A 21,401-nucleotide genomic window follows, 5' to 3' on the forward strand; every position below is an offset into this window, starting at 1 on the left:
AACTGGGACTCTGTACCGTCTTCCAGATGGGAGTAGCTGGTACTCACGGTGTACATGGAAGGGGTCGGTGGTGAATTCCTAGCGTGTCTGATAATGATTTTATCAAAAAGCATCTGGAGGGAGGGGTACTCTTTCACTCCCATCACTTTCATTGCACAATGAACCAGTCCGCTTATTTGCATTTTTAACTTCACTGATAAGTTTCCAAACCACGCTGAGAATCCATAACGTACAATGCTCTCAATAACAGCATGATAGAATACCATCAGTACCCTCTGTTCGACCCCAAACACCCTGAGTCGTCGCAAAAAGTAGAGACGTTGCTGTATCCTGGAGCAAACAGAATTCACATGAACATTCCAACATAAGTTTTTTGTCAATGTGTATACCCAAATATTTGTATGAGTCTACCTGAGCAATCTGTGCGTTGTGGACCATTAGTGGGGAGTGATCCCCCAGCTGCTCTGGGTCAAAAATAATTTCTTCCGTTTTCTGTGTATTAACAATGAGGTGATGGTCCTCACACCACTGAACAAACTTTCTAACCTCCCAGTTGTAGCTAGAGATGTCTGTGTCCGTATCCATGAGGCCCAGAATTGTGGTGTCATCTGAAAACTTAAGCGATCCGGTCGTTTTGGCTAACTATCTGTCAGCCGATGGAGTTAGCAGTCCCCGCCCTCGTCCCTACGTCACCACATTCACGCGCATCCCTTGGCTGCACACACAGAGAGGACCGCCCCTTTATGCCGTTTTCTCTCCTCATTGGATAAAGGTTGTAGGATACAAGGAAAGTTTTCTCCTTGGCTTACAGCAGAGCAGAGTGACTGACTGACCCGTGTTTTGGACCAAACACTCTATATAAGTGATTGCTGTTGGAAGATACAACTATTTAAGACTTATATTAACACAAATATTCCGCTTACTTCTGCTTTAAAGACCCCCTCATCGTGTTTTTCGTGCTTTTCACATGTTTCTGTGGCATTTTTCTTGTGTTAGAGCACATATCAGCAGAAAAGGAAGTGCAACATTGCATTTCTGAGTTTTTCTGCCTTCAAATTGCTGTGAACCAATGGCAGATGCAAACTGGCAGTTTCAGGGAGACTGGAGTTGACGTGTCACAGCTCCAGGGGAGGGCACTAGTGCTACAAGCTCCCGCCCGCTCTGCATCTGGCTGAGAGGTGAAAGGCTTGACAGCTTGGTGTGGCTGTCAAGGTATAACAGGTATAGCTCACCTGGTAGAGAAGCTTCCACCGTGAGCAAGGACTATATTCCTGTCTGGGATCAAATCCCAGCATGCAGTTTTACGCTAAACGCGCTGAATCAATAATTGTACAATGTCCAGCTGTCAGCGAGCGGTGAGGAGGTGGCTGGGCGGGTGCAGAGCAGCGCAGTCTCTGCCCACCCTCCAGAGGTGCATTGCTAATGAGCTGCTGGATTTAAAATAACCAGAAAGGGTCGCGGGAGGGGGACTTTAATGAAATGTATTTTAGATTTAGTGCTCAGACAATCGTTTATGTATATAGTGAATAGGGGGGGGGGCTCACACATCCTTGTGGGACACCTGTGTTGTTCCATTTGAGCTCAGATAACGTCTGGTTCACTCGGACCCGCTGGGTTCTGTTGGTTAAGAATGAGTGATACCACCTGATGACATATCAGGTGGTATCACTGACACATACAGACATCTCTCTGAGTTTACTGAGGAGGATGTGTACTGTAGCTGCACTGTATTAAACGCAGAACTAAAATCTATAAATAATAGTCTGGCATAAGCCTTTGGATTCTCCAGATGTTGCAAAATAGAGTGAGTTACAGTGCATGTGATGCCCCCCCCCCACACACACACACACACACACACTCTCTCTCTTTATGTCTCTCTCCTTTCCTCACTCTCTTCCTTTTTTCTTTTTCTTTTCTTTCATTTTTTTTTTTAAATTGATCTTGAGTAATAAATTCCAGGTAACATTATCCCAGGGTTGAAACATGGCATTTTGAAATGAATCTCCTCAAATGTTAAGTGTGGTTAGCCCATGTGTTCCTCCTACGCTGTACAATCCAGCAGCAGCAGATGAGGTTCTCCTATCAGAGTCTCAGAGCAGCACTGGGAAGGACTGACACAAAAGCAGGGAGTCATAAAACATTCAACATCATTCAAAGTCTCCTTTCCCATGCATGCTTAGACAATGTGACATTCAAAACAACAAGAGAAAATGTCGGTCCAGGAAGCATATTGCAGGAAACTTTTTTTTTGTGTGTGTGGGAATGATAAGATGTTGAAGGGGAAAATGGTTTGGTGTGACACATCTTACTGTCATCCATTGTCTAGTGAAGAGATATGATAAAAAAAAATATTTTTTTAAAAAACGCTTACAATGGCATATTCACATTTTCAGGCTGTTTCCAGTAAAGTATCAAACATCATTCTCTCTCAGAGTACAGGATTTTTAATATTAATATATACACCTTTTCTAAGAGGAAAATTAATATTACTAGTGAGGCCAAAATCACACTTGTGTAGACATGATTTCGAACACTTTGTTTGAGCTTTCTTTACTTTTGTATTCAGAATGGCAACCAAAATGCATACCTTATGCAAATGCAAGCTCTAGAATTACGGTAAAGTCTGCCTGAAAATAAGTCATTCATTTCTCTTCTTTATTTTATTGTTTTATGAGGTCTTTAAAATGTAAGTGCTCCTTTTTCTTCCTCTCACCTATTAGAGCGCACAGCTGTGCAGCAATTCTGTGTGAAAAAAAGAATCAGGTTACCATGTGTTGAACCGTTTCAGTGCTAAGCAGTGGGTTTGATGAATTACAAGTCAGTTAGTCCATTTTGCTGACAGAATGCAAATTTATTTATGATCCCGAGACTGGAAGAAAATGAAATCATCATATATTTCCGAACACTCATGCAGTGTTTTAGATTAGTGGACTCTATTTGGGATGGGAACACATTCTATGAATAAATTGTTTGAGTTCCTGTTCGAACCAACTCTTGGAAAACTACACTTATACATTTCTTGGGCTTCTTTCAACCATCAAGCTGTTGAACTTACAAAGAATCTGCATGAAAGAAAATCTCATTTCAGGGGTACGACAGGACACCCATTCTTACTCTGAGCCAGAAAACTTGTACTTTGAATCAAAAACACAGAATCAACTTTAATTTTTTGAGTGTCTACTTTTGATTTATAGTCAACGAATAAAGTGCAGCCCATTTCATAAGATCTGGTGGTTATCCCATTTTACATTTTCATCAAATCACATTCTCAGGCCATATCTGTAAAATTGAGAAATCATCAGAGCTGAAGTAGTGGGATATTGGAAGTTCAGCTTCATCAGCAGTCTGTGCTGCTGAAATGAGAGACCCTCAGTAGGCTCCTTCATCCCCCCGCCTATCTCCAACCACCCCCCCCTCCTCTTCACTTTCTTCCTCTGTGTTTTTTAAATTCTCCATCTCTCACTCTCATTTCACTCAACTGCACAAGATGTGGTGGGATCACACGGAAGCTATTTCATCTCCATTTGTGTGAAATAATTTAATTAAACAAAGTCACAGTTATGCTTAGCATATCCCAATCATAACGTTTTACTGATGTGTTGAGAGCTGCATTCTAGACTATAGTAAAAACCTATGTCTCAATGTTACTAATAATGATGGCTCTTGTATTACCAACTGTATATGTGCCTCGATATCTTTACATTTATGAATCCTACTTACATACACACGTACACACTGTATATAGATATATAAATGCCAGCATTATATGGATTGGGGTTTGTTTAGCTTTGTTTGCTTTTAATTAATCTTCCTAACCCCATATCAATAATATTTAATTAAATTGATACACTATTGATCATCATAGAGTCATTTTGCGTGGTAATTAATGGGTAAAATGCTGTGGCATGCAAATCTGAACCTCAATTTCATTCTCATTGGACTGCATCCTCATAAGTGGTTTGCAATGTAATATGCAATCCGCTGATGGCTTATTAAGATCTTTACAGTCATTTAATCTGAGACTGTGGTCAATTATATCTCTCTGGAGTAGCATTGCAGTTTAATTTGATATAAACAAAACAAGAGGCTGTGAAGCTGTGGTCATAATGGAAGTTGATACGCCCTCTCTCTCCACATGTCTGTGCTGGAACGCAGACAGTCAGAGCCTGCACTGCATCCTCCTCTAGGGACCATCTGTGCTGTTTGTAAACAATAAATAATATTAATTTCATGCTGGACACCTCTATTGGATCGATGCTTATCGACCAAGCAAATCAGTTGTCTTTATGGGTTACATGTGTTGCCTGCGTAATTGTGCAGTTTAAAGAAACTGTTTGTAAGAAATGTACAGCAAGTAGCCTAATCGTAAAATCACTCAATATGTCACCAGAGACTAAGGAACCATGTTAATTGGAAATACTGATTTAACTGACAACAATAGTATAACCAGAATATTTGCATTGAAAATTTTTATTTGTAGCCTGCAAATCATGTTTATGTTTTGAGTATGTGTTTTGGCCTGGTTGTGCCACCCACCACTCTCTCCCAATCACAGCGTCAGTAGCATTTTGGCCTCCGGGTTGCCAGTTACGCTACCACTGAGAGTAGCTACTGTACGGCTGGGAGACACACAAAGCTGCTCGTGTCATTTATTCTGTGGTAACACATCTCATTGGCTCATCTAAGGCTCCTGTAGATGCAGGGTTACAGTGTGTGTGTGTGTGTGTCTGTGTGTGTGCCAGCGCTACAGACACACAGGGGCGTAGTGTCAGAGCGGTAAAGTGAAACAATAACCTGCAGATCACCTGAGTTGACGTGAACTCTGCTCATAGTTACTGTACTGTGAGTCGGAAAATAAAACATAGTAAAAAGCTAAATATTCTTTAAGAACCTGTTCAAGCTACAGAAACAGGAAGGCATAGGAGATATGTTTACTATGATAACAGATGTAGATGTACTGCTGCTTCATCCCTCTGACTGCAGGTATCTAATGCAGTCTAACATGTTTAGAGAGGCATGACCATCTTTACATTGAGACTGCTGACTGTGTGAGTGAGCAGAGCAGAGGTTAGCGTGTGGCTATCTGGCAACCTGGAGTCTGGGGGCGAGGGGAGGGGAAACAATGCGCTGCAGTGTTTTAAATTTGACTGCAGCAACAGTTTTGGCCACATTCTTCCATACAGTAGGCTACAGCTCCTTTAAGGACCCAGGAACACAAACACTGTCACAATGTGTAGGATATACAAATGAGACTCATGATTTATTAAAGGTCTAATATTGTAAAAGTGAGATTTACATGTCCTTTTTTTATCATAAAGCAGGTCCATATGCAATACTGTGAAACAATTCAAAGGCACAGCCCAGAGAGAAATAGACACAGCCCATATTCAGAAATATTGCTTTAAAGGTGCTATGCAAGTCTTTGCTATTGGTAGGCTACATTGGCAACAGCCTAAATGGCTGTTTTTTAAAAATAAAGAAATATTTAAAGTTCAGATCAAATGTCATTCCTTAACTCTGCAAGAGCTGTCTGCAAAGCTCAAAAAGCATTGCTTCTATTTATATATATATATTTATAGAAGTTTAGTTCTCTATCAATTCCATTGTTTTATGAATAACCATTGCACAGACAACTAGACTGTTTGTATGGCAGTGTGTGTGTGAACTGCAAACTTGCTTTTTCATAGTTAAGGGATGATATCCACCACCTAGAGTTGGAGCTCTGAAAAAAATGATAGGTTGTTTTCTGGCCTTGTCTCCATATCTGCTGCCCAGGTAAAGCATACTGTATTTCATATACAGTCTTACACTCGGGCTGTCCTGGTTGCCTGATCACACACACTTTCCTGGCTGGTCTCGACACACAATGGCACTGAAGTGGTCCACCCTGGGGGTATAGAGGAGGGAGCCGGAGGCAGGAGCAGTGGGCCACTCCTGCATTAGACCTGGATGTTGCAACACTACAGATGATCACCCCGATGCCACTTGATGATCCACAGGGATTTTAAACAAGCTACAACTGTAGGCTAAAATCCACTGTCTGTGGTTGGCTTGGCTGTCTGTCACTCATTAAACAATCCAGTCAGTCATCTTTGAACTTGTCTTCTGATTGGCTGACTGACACAAAATTATCTGTTCATGCTATAGCTCCAGAGAGAAGCCCGAGAGAGGAGATGTAAAATTACACTGAAGTGGTTTTTGGGACTTAAAACCACAAATATATCTCCTTATGGAGATCAATACCTCAAATATAACATTGGAAAAATGTAAAATATGGACCTTTTATACTAATTGATCATTGAGTCTGCTCTCTTACAGCTGCTCTGAATAATTTAAGATGATACAAGAGAAGTGGTGGTTCTGTCTTGGTTTTGTGATTGATTTCAGGAGAACAAGCTGCTTCAAGTCTCAGGATATTGTAGCCGAAGTCATGACAATGACAGAGAGAAAATTAATTACAACACCACAAATCGATGAACAACTGAATGTGTCAACTCCCCAAAGAGCTGTGATTGTTTATTGTAGTCTCATTGAGGGAGCACAGAGGCCAGGACGCCAGACCCAGAAGAATCAGTGGAAGAAAAGGTTGTGCCCCGCTTTGACTCAGCAAACACCACAGAACACACACACTCAAATAATTTCCTAAAAAACAGCTGAGGCTAAACTCTCCCTCCAAGAACATACACACACAGACACACACATACTGTATATATATATAGTATATACATCCACCCACATAATGTAGTATTCTCTGATCCTCATTTCAATGTAGCTTGGGTGCTTTTTTCAGCAGAAACGGCACATACCGTACTGTGACTGGAAGAGACACACTCCAGCTTGCTCTGCCTGATAGGACACAGAACAGATTAACAGAATGAGAGAGATCATTACGAGCAACCTCACAAGTGACCACGGCTGAGTCATTCTCTTCCATTTAGCTGCTGTGTGTCTGCCGTCCTTAGCCCTTCACATTCACAGTGCCATCAGGAATTGATCTTGAACTATATGACTGTGAGGCTTGTGCGTTTGTGCACGTATGTGTGCCGCGTTTGTGCATGTGTCCGTGCTTTGTACTGTCATGTGTCATTCTGACTGTGACTTTGACCTTTAGCGAGGGATGCTGGATGGAGAGAAGGCTTAATGAGTTTGTATAATAGCTGAGCTCTATCTGAGGAACCATCCATCTACATGAGCCCCATAATTAGCTGGTAAGACAGTGGTCCCGTTCTGTGCTTCCACTTATTATTCTGCTGACTAGTATGTGGGTGTGGAGGAATGGATAAACAGAGACACAAAACCCCCCTCTGAAGTGTATTAATAATCTGCTGTCGATTCTGGCAGTTGTAAAAGGCATGGCTGAACAGGCTGATAATCACTCCACTGACACCCCTAGAAAGTGAGGAAAAGCTATCTGGAACATAAGTCACATCCTGGTCTGAGTTTGCTGACAGGTGTACACCCTCATGGGAGCGCTAATCCTCATGCTTCTTCATCTGTGATTGTCCGTCACTGATGCACTGCAGATGACACGCAAAAAATCACAAGACAAAGCAGAGGCACATTTAACTGAAACTCAATGACAGGCAGATGTGATCTGCGTGGATTTGCATGCAAAGCACCGATCCGATTCCCATCATACAGGACTGGATGTCATATCCATCATTTTCATGAAAGCCAGAAGATAGGCTATGAAAAGCACACTGGCGAGTATAGGGATGAAATAATTTCCATTCTGTCGTGCTTTGTCAATATGTGGTAAATTATGCTTATTCAAGATATGTAAATTTTCCTCTAAGGCAGAAAAAAAAGGATATAACAGCAGGGCGCGCTCAGGACGCTCCATTCCCAGCGAGGACGCAGAATCCGCTCCTGGTTTTGCTGCTCCGCTCATCGCAGCGTACCTTCCCTGACTCTCAACACTCCAGCATTGCTGTGCAAGCAGATGTTCTTTCTCTGATGCCAATTCTTCCAATTTTCGCATTTGGAGAAGGTATTCTTTCGCGCGAAGGCTCCAAAGTGACAGGAAACTGCCTCAGTCCCGGGCTCGGTGAGAGAGGGAGAGTTGTGAGCGGACGGAAGGCGTTGGAAAAATACAGTAATAAAGCCGACAGAGAGAGCCGCGGAGGAGAGAGAGGGAGGGAGCGAGGCAGCACTTTATTTACCACACCTGTGATGCGTTGTTCTGAGCAACGAAGACGCAAGACCGGGATACTGATGGCCACGGTACGGCAGGAGGATATGTGCTGAGGAAAAGACTTGGGCGTTGTGAGATATATAGCTATATATATATAAAAAAAGAGGCGTTCACTGACTCTCTCAGGACCCGAACAAGCCCAACGTGCCAGTGTTTCTTCTCTGTCCCTTTGCCTCTTTTCGTTGAAACTTAGGTGATAAAAGAAAGAAAGAAAAGAAAACACGAAGATGCCCTTACTTCTGGGCCCCTTTGTCCGCTGGAGGTTCAGCGCTACGCTCCATGTGCTCTGGCTCGTTTTCGCCTGCTTCACCTGCACTGGTGAGTTACACTATCATTTTGACGCTTTTGGTTAATTATGTTGTGAATGTATTTTTTTTTTTGTCTGTGTGAGGAAAACCTTTAACTCGACACATAATACCGCACGTGAAGTTGTTTGCATATGTTTCTTTCTTCTTCTTCTTTTTTTGCAGCCGCGCGTGACAGAGCACGTTGTTGGCACTGGTTATTGTTCTATAATTTGCTAGCACTAACACTCATCAATTAGCCTGCACCTTCAAGGTTACACGGGAGAGTGTGTGGTTTCTCTAACATGTCTACCAAGGTTAAAACTTGAGCAGCCTCTCTTATTATCCAGCCTTCTAATGTTCTTACATGTATTTACCTACACGAAGCAGCGCCGTGAGCTTTGTATAGCACGTATTTTATCCGTACTACTGTCGTGACAGTGAGGGAAGTTACACCTGCTTGGAAGGAGTAAAGAGCCAACCTGCACTATTAAGAGGTGTTTTACAGACGGGCCCGTGGAAAAAAACAACATAGAGCTCATTTTTAATGTTTCCACATCAACAGCCTTCACTTGTTTTTTTATTTTATTTTATTTATTTATATGCGAAATGAATCCTAGTATTTGCAGAGTATCCCCTCGCTGTAGGCTACTCTTTGAGATGAGGGGCTACCAGTAGGACCGGGCAAACCCTGTGTTCCTCGCCTGTATCCCTCCATCTAATCGGGGGCCGTGCTGGGCTGTGAGCAGGATCATTCAGCTCCACGTTTCTCCCTCGGCCAGGACTCATTCCTGCTGCATTTGCAGTATGGTGACAGCTTTACGGAGTTGGTAGACGACCTACTCGCACTGATGAGTTACATTTTATGATGTAGCCTCTTGGCCAGACACTCCCGATTGCATGCAAATGTGCTTTGATGCACAAAACAATCACCAACAGTGGGGGTGAGCCTCAGACTGGAGATAAGTTTCCCTCAGTAGCAGCAAAATGAGCCATTTGTGAGATAGCTTGTAGTGAAGTTTCACATTTTCCTTTGTTCTTTATATTTTTTTTTTTTTTTTAATCACATGTCCTCATAGTAATATTGTAATAATTATTAATATTAAAAATACAGGTGCAAATTATATTTTAATTTCTATGAAGGATGAGCCGGCCATGGACCCTTGATATAACCGTCTGTGTAATGCACAGTCGAGAAAATCTTCTACTAAAAACAAATTAGTGCAATCAGTCGTTGTTGTCCATAATGCACAATTTCACTTCATTTTAGCCTTTTTATATATATATATATTTTTTAAACAAACACTTTATTAACTCATTCTCCCTGATGCGAAATATCATCCCCACATTGCCACACAGCTGGAAGCTGCTGGTGAGAATCCAGAACAGGAGAATTTCACACATCATTTGCCTTGCGCTTGTTTCCAAACTGTTAACCTTGCTTTGGACAGAAGGCAAACATGTTAAAGTTGGTGTAATTGTGTCTCTTGCTTCAGGACACTGAGATGATGAATTAAGAGGGCTTTTCTCTTGCATTAATTAGCGTATAATTATGAATATATTAGGATTAAATAAACAGTCGTCCTCCAGGGACCTCATATATCAAGCTAAGTAAGTAGCAGTGCGGTGGTATTTACAAGTCATTTTATGATGCATGTTGGAAGTGATGTATTTTGATAGGGTTGCTGGGTTATATGGATGGCGTGATGTTTCAGTGGTTTGGTGATGTTGCCTCATAGCCGGAAATTACTCGCTGCTTCAGTTCTGTGTGGAGGTTGCATGCTCTTCCCGTGTGCGTCGGGTTTCCTCTTAATGCTCTGGTTTCCTCCCACAGTCCAAACACCCGTAGCTGTAGGTCGATTTTAAGGCCCTAAATTCCCATAGGTGTGATATGGTTTGCATGTTTCTTTGTTTGCCCTGTGATAGACTGGAGATGTGGCCAGGGTGTTTCCCTGCCTTTTACTCAATGCATGATGGGATATGGTCCCAGCCCTCTTGTGACCCTGAATGATAATGAGTCAGTTCAGAGAATAGACGAATACAGGGTTGTAGGCAACATTTTTCATTATTTTCTGTCTGCAGTCTCTCAATACCTCGCAGACTCTTTCTCCTTGTCTCAGTCTGTTACAAACTGTCATATATAAGGTCACTATAAGCATCCGTATAAGCTCTCATCACAGCTTACAGACTACCTTTATAGGACAGAGTGAGTTCCAGAAATGGATCGGGAAGTAATTTGGTAGCCAATTCTATCTACATCAGGGCTGGGACAGTCTCAGTTGAGATCAGTCAAGTTATCCTGTGTAGAGAGGCAAGGTGCTGACTCTGCATTCATCAGTATCAAAAGCCGACTTGTCTTTTTTGCAGGGAAACATAACTCAGTCAGTAATAAAGGTAGGCCTGTCAATCTTGATTTGAGCTGGCTGAGCACTTTCCTTTTCACTGTGTTGTGAGTGATCTGACTGACCGGACAGGACAGAGGGGGTAGCTGTGCTTTCAGCCCAGGAACTAACAACTGTACTGCACTGTGTGCACACACAGGCAAAGCAGAACACAAATTTGCATACAAGCATTTCTGCTGCACGTGTATTCCTGCAGATTATTCCTTCCTGTTCCTGTTGCTCCTGTTGTTTTCTTTTTATTCAAACTTGCCTCTTAGTCCGTTGGATATTGTTGTGATTTTTAAAGAAAATATCAACAAAAAGGCTGCCATCAACGCTGGGAGCGTAGAAATCCCTGACTTTTCTTTGTTTTTCCTGCTGCCCAGTGAGAGTGTTGCCAAGCAATGGTTGTCTGGTTCAGTGAGGGAGCATGGGATTTGGTATCAGGCACCTTCTCACTTGTGTGAATAGTCACCTCAGAGCAATTTCCACGGGGCGTAAACCTTGTGATGATGCAAGGAGATGGCCATTAAATGACAACAAGCAGGAATCTGTTGCGTAATACAGTCATTTGCGATATCCCATTTCTTAGTTCAGTAATAGAAGTGATTCTTTTGCCAGATGTCTCTCATGATTCTAATGTGAATCATCCCAGAGTTGACTTTCTTGCACCCAGTTTTGTCTCTCCTCATTGACTCACTAAAGAATGCGATAAGGAGAGCAAAAGCGGAAATTAACATAATTTATTGGGGGAAATTGCCTTCTGGTCAAAAGAATTTAAAACCACTTCGTTTCTGTCCCATAGCTATTGCATGGCAAATGATCGCATGTATTTGCAGGGATGTGGTCTTTTACAGGCAAGTGATAATTTACTACCAGAAAGAGTTTTTGTTCCCTCTAGTCATGGGAGATGAATTCAAATGACACAGACAACGGGAAGAATGTTGTGCACTGGGGGACGGAAATTTTGTATAAAATTATTTATTTTCTCAACTGCTGATACTCACCCAGTAAATTAGCATGATGTACAACTGCAGTATATATCATTCAAGCAGGCTGCTTACAGAATTTGAATTGGAAATCACAGTGAAAAATTGAGTTGGAATTGCTTATTTGCAGAGCAGAACTGATCAAATATATTGCTTTTATTCCTTACTCTTTCCATCATGTTAATTTGTTTGCCAGAAAAAATACAGACCAGTTCAATGAATATTCTTCCTGTCTAAGTTTTGCCAAATGTAGTTTCTTCAGTAAGAGTCACTGTGATTAATGGAGGCAGAGATAATAGTTCAGCATAAATGAATAAAAGGTAAACAGTGCATGTCAACACAGGTCAGCTTTAAACAATGGAGGAGCACGCTCCATTTGGTGACAAATACCTGTGCGCCTTATCTTTCAGAAGCCTATGTCCCTATGCTTATCATTTGCAAATGGCAATCTTGAGGAATAAAGGAAGGACACAGCCGTGGCCGAGGACACATGGAGGATGAACCTCGCGGAGGGGAGGAGTTAGGTGTTATTTTCTGCAGTCTGCGCAGAGGCCCTGCAAAGGCACTACATCTCTGTCAAACTCTGCCCTTTTGTTTCAATTACCCCATTTCTATGATTCAGTTCTATGTGAGAGCGCTTAGGGGTTGAAGTTGGGCTGTTTCCCGCCTGAAATGCAGTACACCATATTCGCCATCAGTGCTTTTCTATCTAGGTAGCATGAAATTGACCTTTCACCCCTGATGTGGGCTGAGATTACCCTATGCCTCAATGGGAACCTGGGCCATATTTCATAGGAATCAGACATAGTATCAGCAGTTGGGAGATTGCCCTCAATCTCCACTGTTGTGTGTCTGCTGCTCCTAACCGTCCCGTACCAGCGACCAGTCCCATATGGGCCACCAATGAGAAGTCGGGATGAGCACGTTCCTGAGTCTCTCCCTGGGGGGTCTAATCAAATGTTCTTTTCCCTGGCTCATCTCTTTCTCTCTTCCACTCCCATGGTGAAGAAGAACATGCAATGATGACCTTGAACCTTGGATGCTACTGTGTCCTCGTGCTGGGAAAAAAAAAATCACTTAAGCACCTAACAATGGGACATGTGAAGGTTGAGGGCAATGTCTGGAAGTTAGTTACAATAGAAGATCCTAATGCTGCCAGCAAACACTTGGCAGTAGTTTCCTCCCCCCTCAGTGTTTTGACCACGATTTTGCTAACTAGAAAATTAGATGCTGATGACAGTAGTCGCGTACTTATCTTGGATACAGCGTTTATGTGAAAATACTCCATTGTGTTTGTTTATAGCGTCCACAATGTGCTGTCTGGCTGCTGAGTTTGTACAGTCAGAATAATGGCATGTTAGGAGATGTGTCCAGCTTCTTCCTGTTCTCCAAATGATCAATACTCTTCTCCAAATGGTTAATTGGCCATCAGTCACTGTCAGAGGAAGTGCTTAGAAACCCAGAGGTGTCTTGGTGTAGCTCATAATAAGAGACTGTCCATTCCTCTGGGCCCTCTCCTGGCCTTTACTTCTGACCAGGTGGTGGCTGGGGAAGGCGGGTCTGAATGCAATATGGAGAGCCATAGATTAATAGTTCCTTAGTGAGGCCACCAGGGAGCGATGTGAAAGCCACTTCCACTTCATCATACAGTGGACCCGATGGAAAGTCTGCACAGCACGTTGGCGGGAAAGCAACTTCGAAGTGGTGTGATGAAGGTCATTTGATGTGAGCAGCTATTTGGCAGTTCAGTTTAATATCATCGTGTGAAGGCCTGATTTTCTGATCATTAAAATCTGGTCTGTATTTGTGGCAGGAAAGTTAACTACATATACACCTGTATGTGAAAAGTTGGAAGCATCTGCACGTTGATATTCTGAGAAGCAAGCTCATTTGAATGAAGGCTGTTTTTTTTTTGTTTTTTTTAATGCAGCTTGAGCATAAAGTTATAAGATAATTACACCTTTATTTTATCTGCTACTTCAACCGTGAAGAAGAAACATACCTCCAACCAAATGTATGGCTCATTGTTATGCCTACCGCTGTTTAGCATGGCATGTAAAAGACATAATTAGAAATCACCTAAGGCTACTCAGACAGCCCTGCTGGCGTTTGATTGGCAAGGGTATCGGAGGGAGGTCTGGCCCAGTCTGAGCCAGAATTTGTCATCTTGAAGTGATTTTGTTGACAAGACAGGAGGCACAGTGACCTTTCCTAATTATGTGTATGTGTCCAGGCACCGACGCCTTAGGCAAGCAATTCAACTGAGTCAACAGAGCGCTGACTCTCGGAGCACATTTAAGCGCAGACAGCATGTTGTGTGATGTAAGGTTAGAATATGCTGGGTTTAGCTGTAAGCTTGTTAATAATTCAGTATTGATACAACACTACTGATGTCATTTGTGTCACCTTTTGCTCTGTGTCTTTGCTCGTAGATATGTAAAAGAACAAACGGAGAGATCTTTTTCCCCCCCCCTCCATTTTCCACTCCTACCTGATACCATCTCCAGAAATCAGTCTGATCTTACGCCTTGTACGTTAATTCCCACAAAACATAAACCATTTATCATCCACTCTAAATGTGTGGCAGCGAGAGAACAGCCTCTCTGATCTATGTAGGTCCCTCCGTTATTGTTTTTCCCAAACAAACCACTTCCCGATGTGAAATGAGGTCTGAACATTACGGATTCAAAGCTTAAAGCTGAGCAGCAGATTTTCTTGGCAAGGCCATCAGGAACACTAGGCTCATGGAAAACGCATTCAAGTCCTTACTCCAATAGAATTAATCATGACAACACAGCTACTATTGAGGCTAGTCGCTCCCTTTTACAGCACCCCTTACACTTGGCTTATATGGATTTAAATGTCCACTGACACTGCATTCATGTTGAATCAAAGTGCGTTTTCATGCCCACAGTCTCTTGTCACCAATGCTTGAATTTCAAAAGGTGAGCACAGCTTCGCTCTGGCATTGTTTTAGTTAATTAGCCACTGATTTACAGTCCTGCGTTTCAGGCAGAATTAATATCGAAGGTTTAGTGATATGAGAGAAATAAATTCTTATGATTTGAGGTAACCAGTTATAGCAGAAATGACACAGATTCTAAGTATGAAATGTTGTAGGGCCTGGGGCATCTTGGTTTGCGTTAGAGAACATTGAGTCTGGTTTACAGCCAGAGCTGAACAGTTAATCATAATCGTTCTCTTCACTAAGTACAAGTGCAGGGACACATCAGTGATTACAATAGAAAACCCCAGTATCATTTAAATGCCACTATCACAGTGAGTACTGTCCCGTTTTTTTAGTCATGCCAACACCTGTGTCATCACGATATAAGATGCAGAAAACTGAGACATTGGTGGAGGACCGTCCACCTTTGATTTCCTAGCCAATCACCGTTGATTTCCTGGTGTTTTCCTTGTTTGTTCTTCTTAATTCAAAAATATTAACACCACATTACTCTTTGTAAACATTCCTCCTTATGGTTTCCAGTGGCTGTTTGCTAAACTACTGAACTACTATTGGCACTATTTATTGTATCGTCAGATAGCCGCATTGGATTTACGCAGTTTAAAGTTGGCAGGCACCTAGATCCAATGTGTACCTTTGTCTTGGAGAGAACAATACTCGCCATAATGCATTTGAAAAAACTGACAGTGGTAAATGTTTGATCAAGCCTATGGGAGAAACTTGTGTACCAACTGTTGCAATTAAAAATTTGTTGAAATGATGTGCTGCTCTGTGAAGTGCCAGTTTGTCTCAGTTTCCCTGTGGCTACCTGTGGCTATGTGATGCAGGTGCAATGTAGCAACATTTTCTGATAAATCAACACTAGAACTACTAATCAACACAAATTCTGACGAGATGATGAAAGAACTCTGAAAATAAATAGTGAAATAAAATCACAGAAATTCTGCTGTATCTGTAGCCAGGACAGAACTGTCCATTCCCAGCCACCTCACCTGTATCACTGTATATGCTCATAGCACATTATCTTCACTTTCATTTGAATTGTTATGTTTTTTATAAAAACCATAACTCAAACTCAAAGTTTCTTCTGCATATTGAAGTCTTTATCAGCAGATGGATTTGCTCGGTTGTCGTGGAAATGGCTCAGCTGACTTGATCTAAATATATCAATTGTCTGATTTAACATTTTGTCGTATCTCTGTGATTTGTAACTCTTGACTCGGTTCAGTGGTGGTCTTTGGCGCTGGGTGTGAATGTTGAATACTTTTGTCTTGTGTGTAAATTCTAACATGTATTTCAGCATGCAGGCAAGTCCTCCGCTGATAGCTCAAACAAAGTGTTGCTCATTAGGGAAGACATTCAAATATTCAGGCAAAAAGTGTCTACTCTCCTGGATCTCATTTCTTTGTAATTAAAAAGCTTCAGGCCCGTACACACTATGTTGATGTACCTTTCATTAGTGCACAACAGGTCTTGGGTTCAGTCTGCTGGGTGCAGTCAATTGACAGATATAAACTGACATCAGCATGAATTCTGGTGTGGGTGGATGGTAGATATATTGCAGTTCTTGTTAGTGTTCAAGCCTCCTCTGTCAAAAAGCCAGTATGATGTCAACGCACTGTAGTGCTTCCACTCTGGCCAAACAGATGCTACTTTAGCTTAATTGAACAATGCTTAATGCATATTTACTAGTAGGTTGTTTTTATAGACTTGAAAGTGCTGTTACAGGTTATTGATGACAATTTTTCCCATTGCATCTTTTGGGAGTTGGCACTACTCAACTCTAAAAACAACAAAGCTCGGTTCAATTTGCTCATTTAATTAATTTGCCTAACATGCAGTCGGGGCGGGCAGACATCTGGTGACCAATAAACAAGAATCTAAGGAGTTATTTGTTTGATGGGGCTGGCATTTAATGAATGTGAGTTGGTGTCCAATTTCAAGCGGTGATTGAATGTACGCCGGCCTCTGACCAAGCTCAGTTCATACAATATTGTTAACAGCTCCTCTAATGACTTCATCCATCCTTTATTTCTGAGTCACTGTGGCAAATTTTTACTCCCACTTCAGAACATCCCATCATTCATAAAATGAAGACACTATAGAGGATTATTCATCTTTGTTATTCTAGATTTGACAATCTAATTGGAGCTGAAAAGTCAATTGGGGATGCACTAGGTGAACCACACTCAAAGATTTCTGCTTCTTTTTTTGAATTGAATGTTTTACTATAATTGCAGACATTTTGATGTTTGCAGAGTGTCTAGACATCTGCACACGCCCTGAACAGGTCCTGTGGGGTGGGAATCACAGAGTTATCCCAAGAGCTGTCACAAATGTCGCCAAATGTTTGTCTTCACTTGATCTGACGATGGTGCTTTTAATCATGAACTCAGAGCAGGATTGCAAGTCTCTCTTGATAAGATTGCCTGCCAAATATTGTAAATAAGATTACCTGCCAAATATTGTAAATATAATTGTGATGACAATAGTCAATCTACAGCTGTTTTGATTGGAGTCTAGTCTAGATGGTGCTTTGTAAAATCTGCCCTTATTGACATGTCAGCATCCAGTGGTCCATTTTAACTACATGACTCTGTCCTTGGTTATAAGAATCGAGTGTGTAGATATAAGTGACTCAGAGTTGATTTCAGATATTCTTAAATTAAATTTTAATGTTCTTCTAATGTGTCCCCATCTGTTCTGTAATCACACAAGAAAATAACAACTTCATTCTAGTCAGAAGGTCAGAAACTGCAAGCCAGTAACACAAAAATCCTTCATGTTTGGTTTTTCCATAAATCACTCATTCTCAACAAGTTGGGCATTGGTAAGCACCTGTTTACTTTCTTGGATAATTATCAGCCTTACACTTAGCATAACTAGTTGTTCCCCTCTGTTTATAGTCTGCACTATTATCATTAATATATACTGTATGCCTTTTGGTGCTTTTACTGTCACCATGTCACCTATCCCATAGGATTTTGTTGCGACATGTTTGCCAGGACCAGCTCTCATGGCACCAGGGGGCTCCACTAGGCCGGACTGATGCGGTGCTGTACAGGGAGGGAGGACTTGGCCCGTTAATCTCTACTAGACATGGCGACTTCATAAAGACACATTAATTCTTAATGAGAAGGCTCTCTCTGGAGGGTTTGGGGGCTTTTTCCCTTCTTCTTTTTTTTCAGTGGGAAGCAATGTCTGACTTGCACAGGGCCACACCTACCTGAGGGTCTTAGGAAGGTGAACCCTCTTCTACTTTCTTTATTACTTAGTTTATCAGAGGAAACAGAGGGGAGGACATGGATAAAGAGGCTCAGGGAAATGGATAAAAGAGATCAGAAAAATAAAAAATCAATTTTTCTGTGTGTTTCAAGACGTCTTCAGATTTATCAGAAGCCCTATCTCTTTATGTCTTTATTTTTGCATATGTGGACCCACACACATGCACAGGCAGATAAACAAAACACCTCTTGTAATTATCAGACAGCGGTATACCAGCCTGATTGTCATACACACTGTGCACTGTGTGCAGTAAGCAGTAAAAGGCTTCATTCCTTTTACTGCTTACATACTTAAACCACTGATGTGCAGTGTTTGGACTGAAAAGTCATTTCCAGAAAGACTTATCTCTCTGTTAACTTCATGCAAGTGCAGTAAACGCACAGAACTTAAATCAAGTCCATATTTGCTGGGACCATTCGTTTGCTTTTAAACAGCGCCAATTCTTCTCTTTACACCTGTGCACAGTTGTTGAAAGGACTCTGCAGTTGCTCCTAACATCTTCACTTCTTCTGTGGATTTATGCTGTCTCAGTGTCTTCTGTCTCCTCATGTAATCCCACACTGCCTCCATAATGTTGAGATCATGGCTCTGTGGGGGCTATACCATCTGTTGCAGCACTCCTTGTTCTTGTTGTCTCTGAAGTCCTTTTTATAACTCTGGCTATATGACGATGTGCTGTATGTTTGTTGAATGAACACTGAATGAATTTGGAACTGATCAGATGTCTCTCTGATGGTGTGGCATGATGGGTAAGAGTGCCTTAAATATTTGTACAGGGCTGTATGTTCAGTCCACTCCATATCTGTTCTCTACTGTGGATTTCATTTATCCAGTCAGTGCAGCCTGTGCCTTGTCATATGTGAACCAAAGTAACCTCACGCTTTTCACCAAAGGAAATTGATTTTGCCGTATTAGACAGTCTGTGACTGTGCAACCTTTTCTATAGTTGCTGCTGTTTTCAGTTGAAATCTCAAGTGCTCTTGTGAATTTTCTGTTTAAAGTTCCCAGGACCAGACCTCAGACCACGTTCCTGAATCATTCCAGTAATGTGTGATAGAAGTGCCACTGTGAGCATTGCAAGATTGGACAGTCCATACTTAGCTATTCCAAATGATATTTCTGGTTTTAAAATTTCCCTACTGAAAACTTGGACAGATTGCTTTCAGCCTGAGTCATCACAAAGCCAAATGCAATTTGGCTTATTTTCTAATTTCTTGGTCTGCAACATACACTGCATATGGCTTTGCTCTGCCACTTTCGCTAAAAGTAATGATTAAATAATAACCTCTCTGCTTAAGTCAGATTGTTGTTAGAAATGTCATTGTTAAACTTTTTTTTCCATGATATATTTTCCGATCTGTTTTTCAGGGGAAATATTATACTGTAAAATCCCAAGCTTTTACACACAAGAGAGGAGTAATCATTTTAAGAAGATCATTTGCTACACACAAAAAAAAGTCTTTTATCTTTGTGCACTCTGCGACAGAACTCTTCAAGTCCTTGTCCAGATTTGTAAGAAAGGATTTGTCCCACTCATGTTCAAAGGATCACAATGAAATTGTGAAACAAACCGGTCCCATGTATAAAAAAGGACTTCCTTACTTGGATAACATTCCTAAGAACTCACAAAGGCGCTTTTCTCTTGCCTTGGCAGGCTTCAACTTTCCTTTTTATCGAAAGTGTTTTACCTTTCAGACTCCATTATATTAATCAACGACATGCCTTAGCTCTCCTCACTCATTAAAGGAGGCTGAGAAGCTGACAGATCATTTGGAAATATGATTTTGTCTGCTCTTCCATGTCAGCTCTATCAGCATAAAACTACAACTCATCATTAAAACACATTTCCAGCGTTGAGATAAGTAGCACACTTTAGTTTATATTCACGTGTCAACTATTTTTCCCAACATAAATTCAGGCATTATTCGTGCCCATCGTCTGTAACAGGCTGCCATTTTGTGTTAAGCCAGCACTGACGCACAGAGCCTCCACAGCTTGGCGGATATTGCCAGCGCCTAAAGCAAACAGTAGGGCTTGAGGTCCCACAAGTATGTAGCAGCAAAGTAAACCCATTAACTGCCTATAGAGTGGTCTGTGGTATTGTCTCCTCATGACTCTATCCACAAATGAACCACAAGCTGATTTTCTTGTTTGTTGGGCTTTATTGAATAACCACAGAACGCTTCATTCTGTAACTAATGGTAGAGGAAATAAAATTTTGTTCACATCATTTAACATTTGCAACGGAAGTAGTTGTAAAAAGTTTGAGACTGGGTGTAAAAAAATAAGTTGTATATTATACAGGGATGCCGGCAAATCACAGCATAAGCATTTCACTTGGAAGATATAATTTGACAAGTCTGCAGCATTTCATTTCGGGGCACTGAGGCATGATACTTTCCTACTCTGAATTCTTCTATCCCTTCTCAACATATGATGCCCAACTGTACAAATTATTTGAATCGCCAGAAGGTGTTTGATTTATGCTGAGTCTGAGTTATCAGCTCCAAACAGGCCATGTAGCTTCTCTCTTATCATCCTACCCAGCTGCTTGCAGAATTTCTGCATGTTTTTTGAGCTCAGCCCTAAATGTGATGACAATAGTCATGAACAGAACACAAAGACAAAAACTGCCACTTGCAGCAAAATGAGAGCCTCCCCCTCTCGCTTAATTTTTTGTGTCGGATTTTCCTGCAGTATGTTTGACAAGAAGGGCTGGCAGATTTACGCAGTGGCACAACTCAGGCTGTCGCGGGTGCTGCCCACCCCGACCCCTGTCACACAATTAGCTTTCTGCTTTTCAGATAGCTAGAACAAAGGTGAACTCGGGGAGCTGAGGCTGTATTCAGTCAGAGTGGAGGGGTGTGTGTGACTCTAGGGCACTTTCTTGACCAGAGGAGTCGTTGGCTGTCACTAAACATCACTGTCTCCCTCCCCACTAATGGCATCTCCAGATTGTGCTATGAGGAACAAAGGCTGGTTGTATGAGATACTGAAGGAAAAAATAGAGCGACCCCATTAGAGCTGCAGGCTGTGGTTTGTGACAGTGGCTGCAGACCTATAGAAGTGTCATGACAGATATGAACCAAGGAACAATTATAGGGTGATGTGCTTGAAGCTAAGCTGGTTCCTTCACCAGGAAAGGAAAACGTGTCGAATGAATAGCGCAGCAAACGCATGCTTGTACACAAAGATGACGACACACACTCTCTCCTACACACACACACACACACATTTTTTCAGATACACTTACTGGGACATTGCATTGACTCTGTACTGAGATGGGACACTTAACCCAAG

The 21,401-nt window shown here is 41.7% G+C and overlaps 1 protein-coding gene across 4 annotated transcripts in view; it reads left to right on the forward strand.

The window, feature by feature from the left end:
• Positions 1–7,616: 7,616 nt before the first annotated feature.
• unc5a (unc-5 netrin receptor A) overlaps positions 7,617–21,401 on the forward strand; it is a 131,087-nt gene continuing 117,302 nt past the window's right edge. Inside the window, exon 1 of one of the 4 annotated variants that reach the window (XM_085790145.1) lies at positions 7,617–8,512. In XM_085790145.1, the coding sequence (XP_085646271.1) occupies positions 8,422–8,512 (91 nt within the window). In that variant the 5' untranslated portion in view covers positions 7,617–8,421. The remainder of the gene's footprint in view (positions 8,513–21,401) is intronic. The other 3 variants (XM_085790147.1, XM_085790144.1, XM_085790146.1) reach the window with 3 other exon arrangements.

The sequence above is a fragment of the Trachurus japonicus genome, chromosome 10 (assembly GCF_045865225.1).
Source record: "Trachurus japonicus isolate A0001 chromosome 10, Traja_1.0".
Taxonomy (NCBI): Eukaryota; Metazoa; Chordata; class Actinopteri; order Carangiformes; family Carangidae; genus Trachurus; species Trachurus japonicus.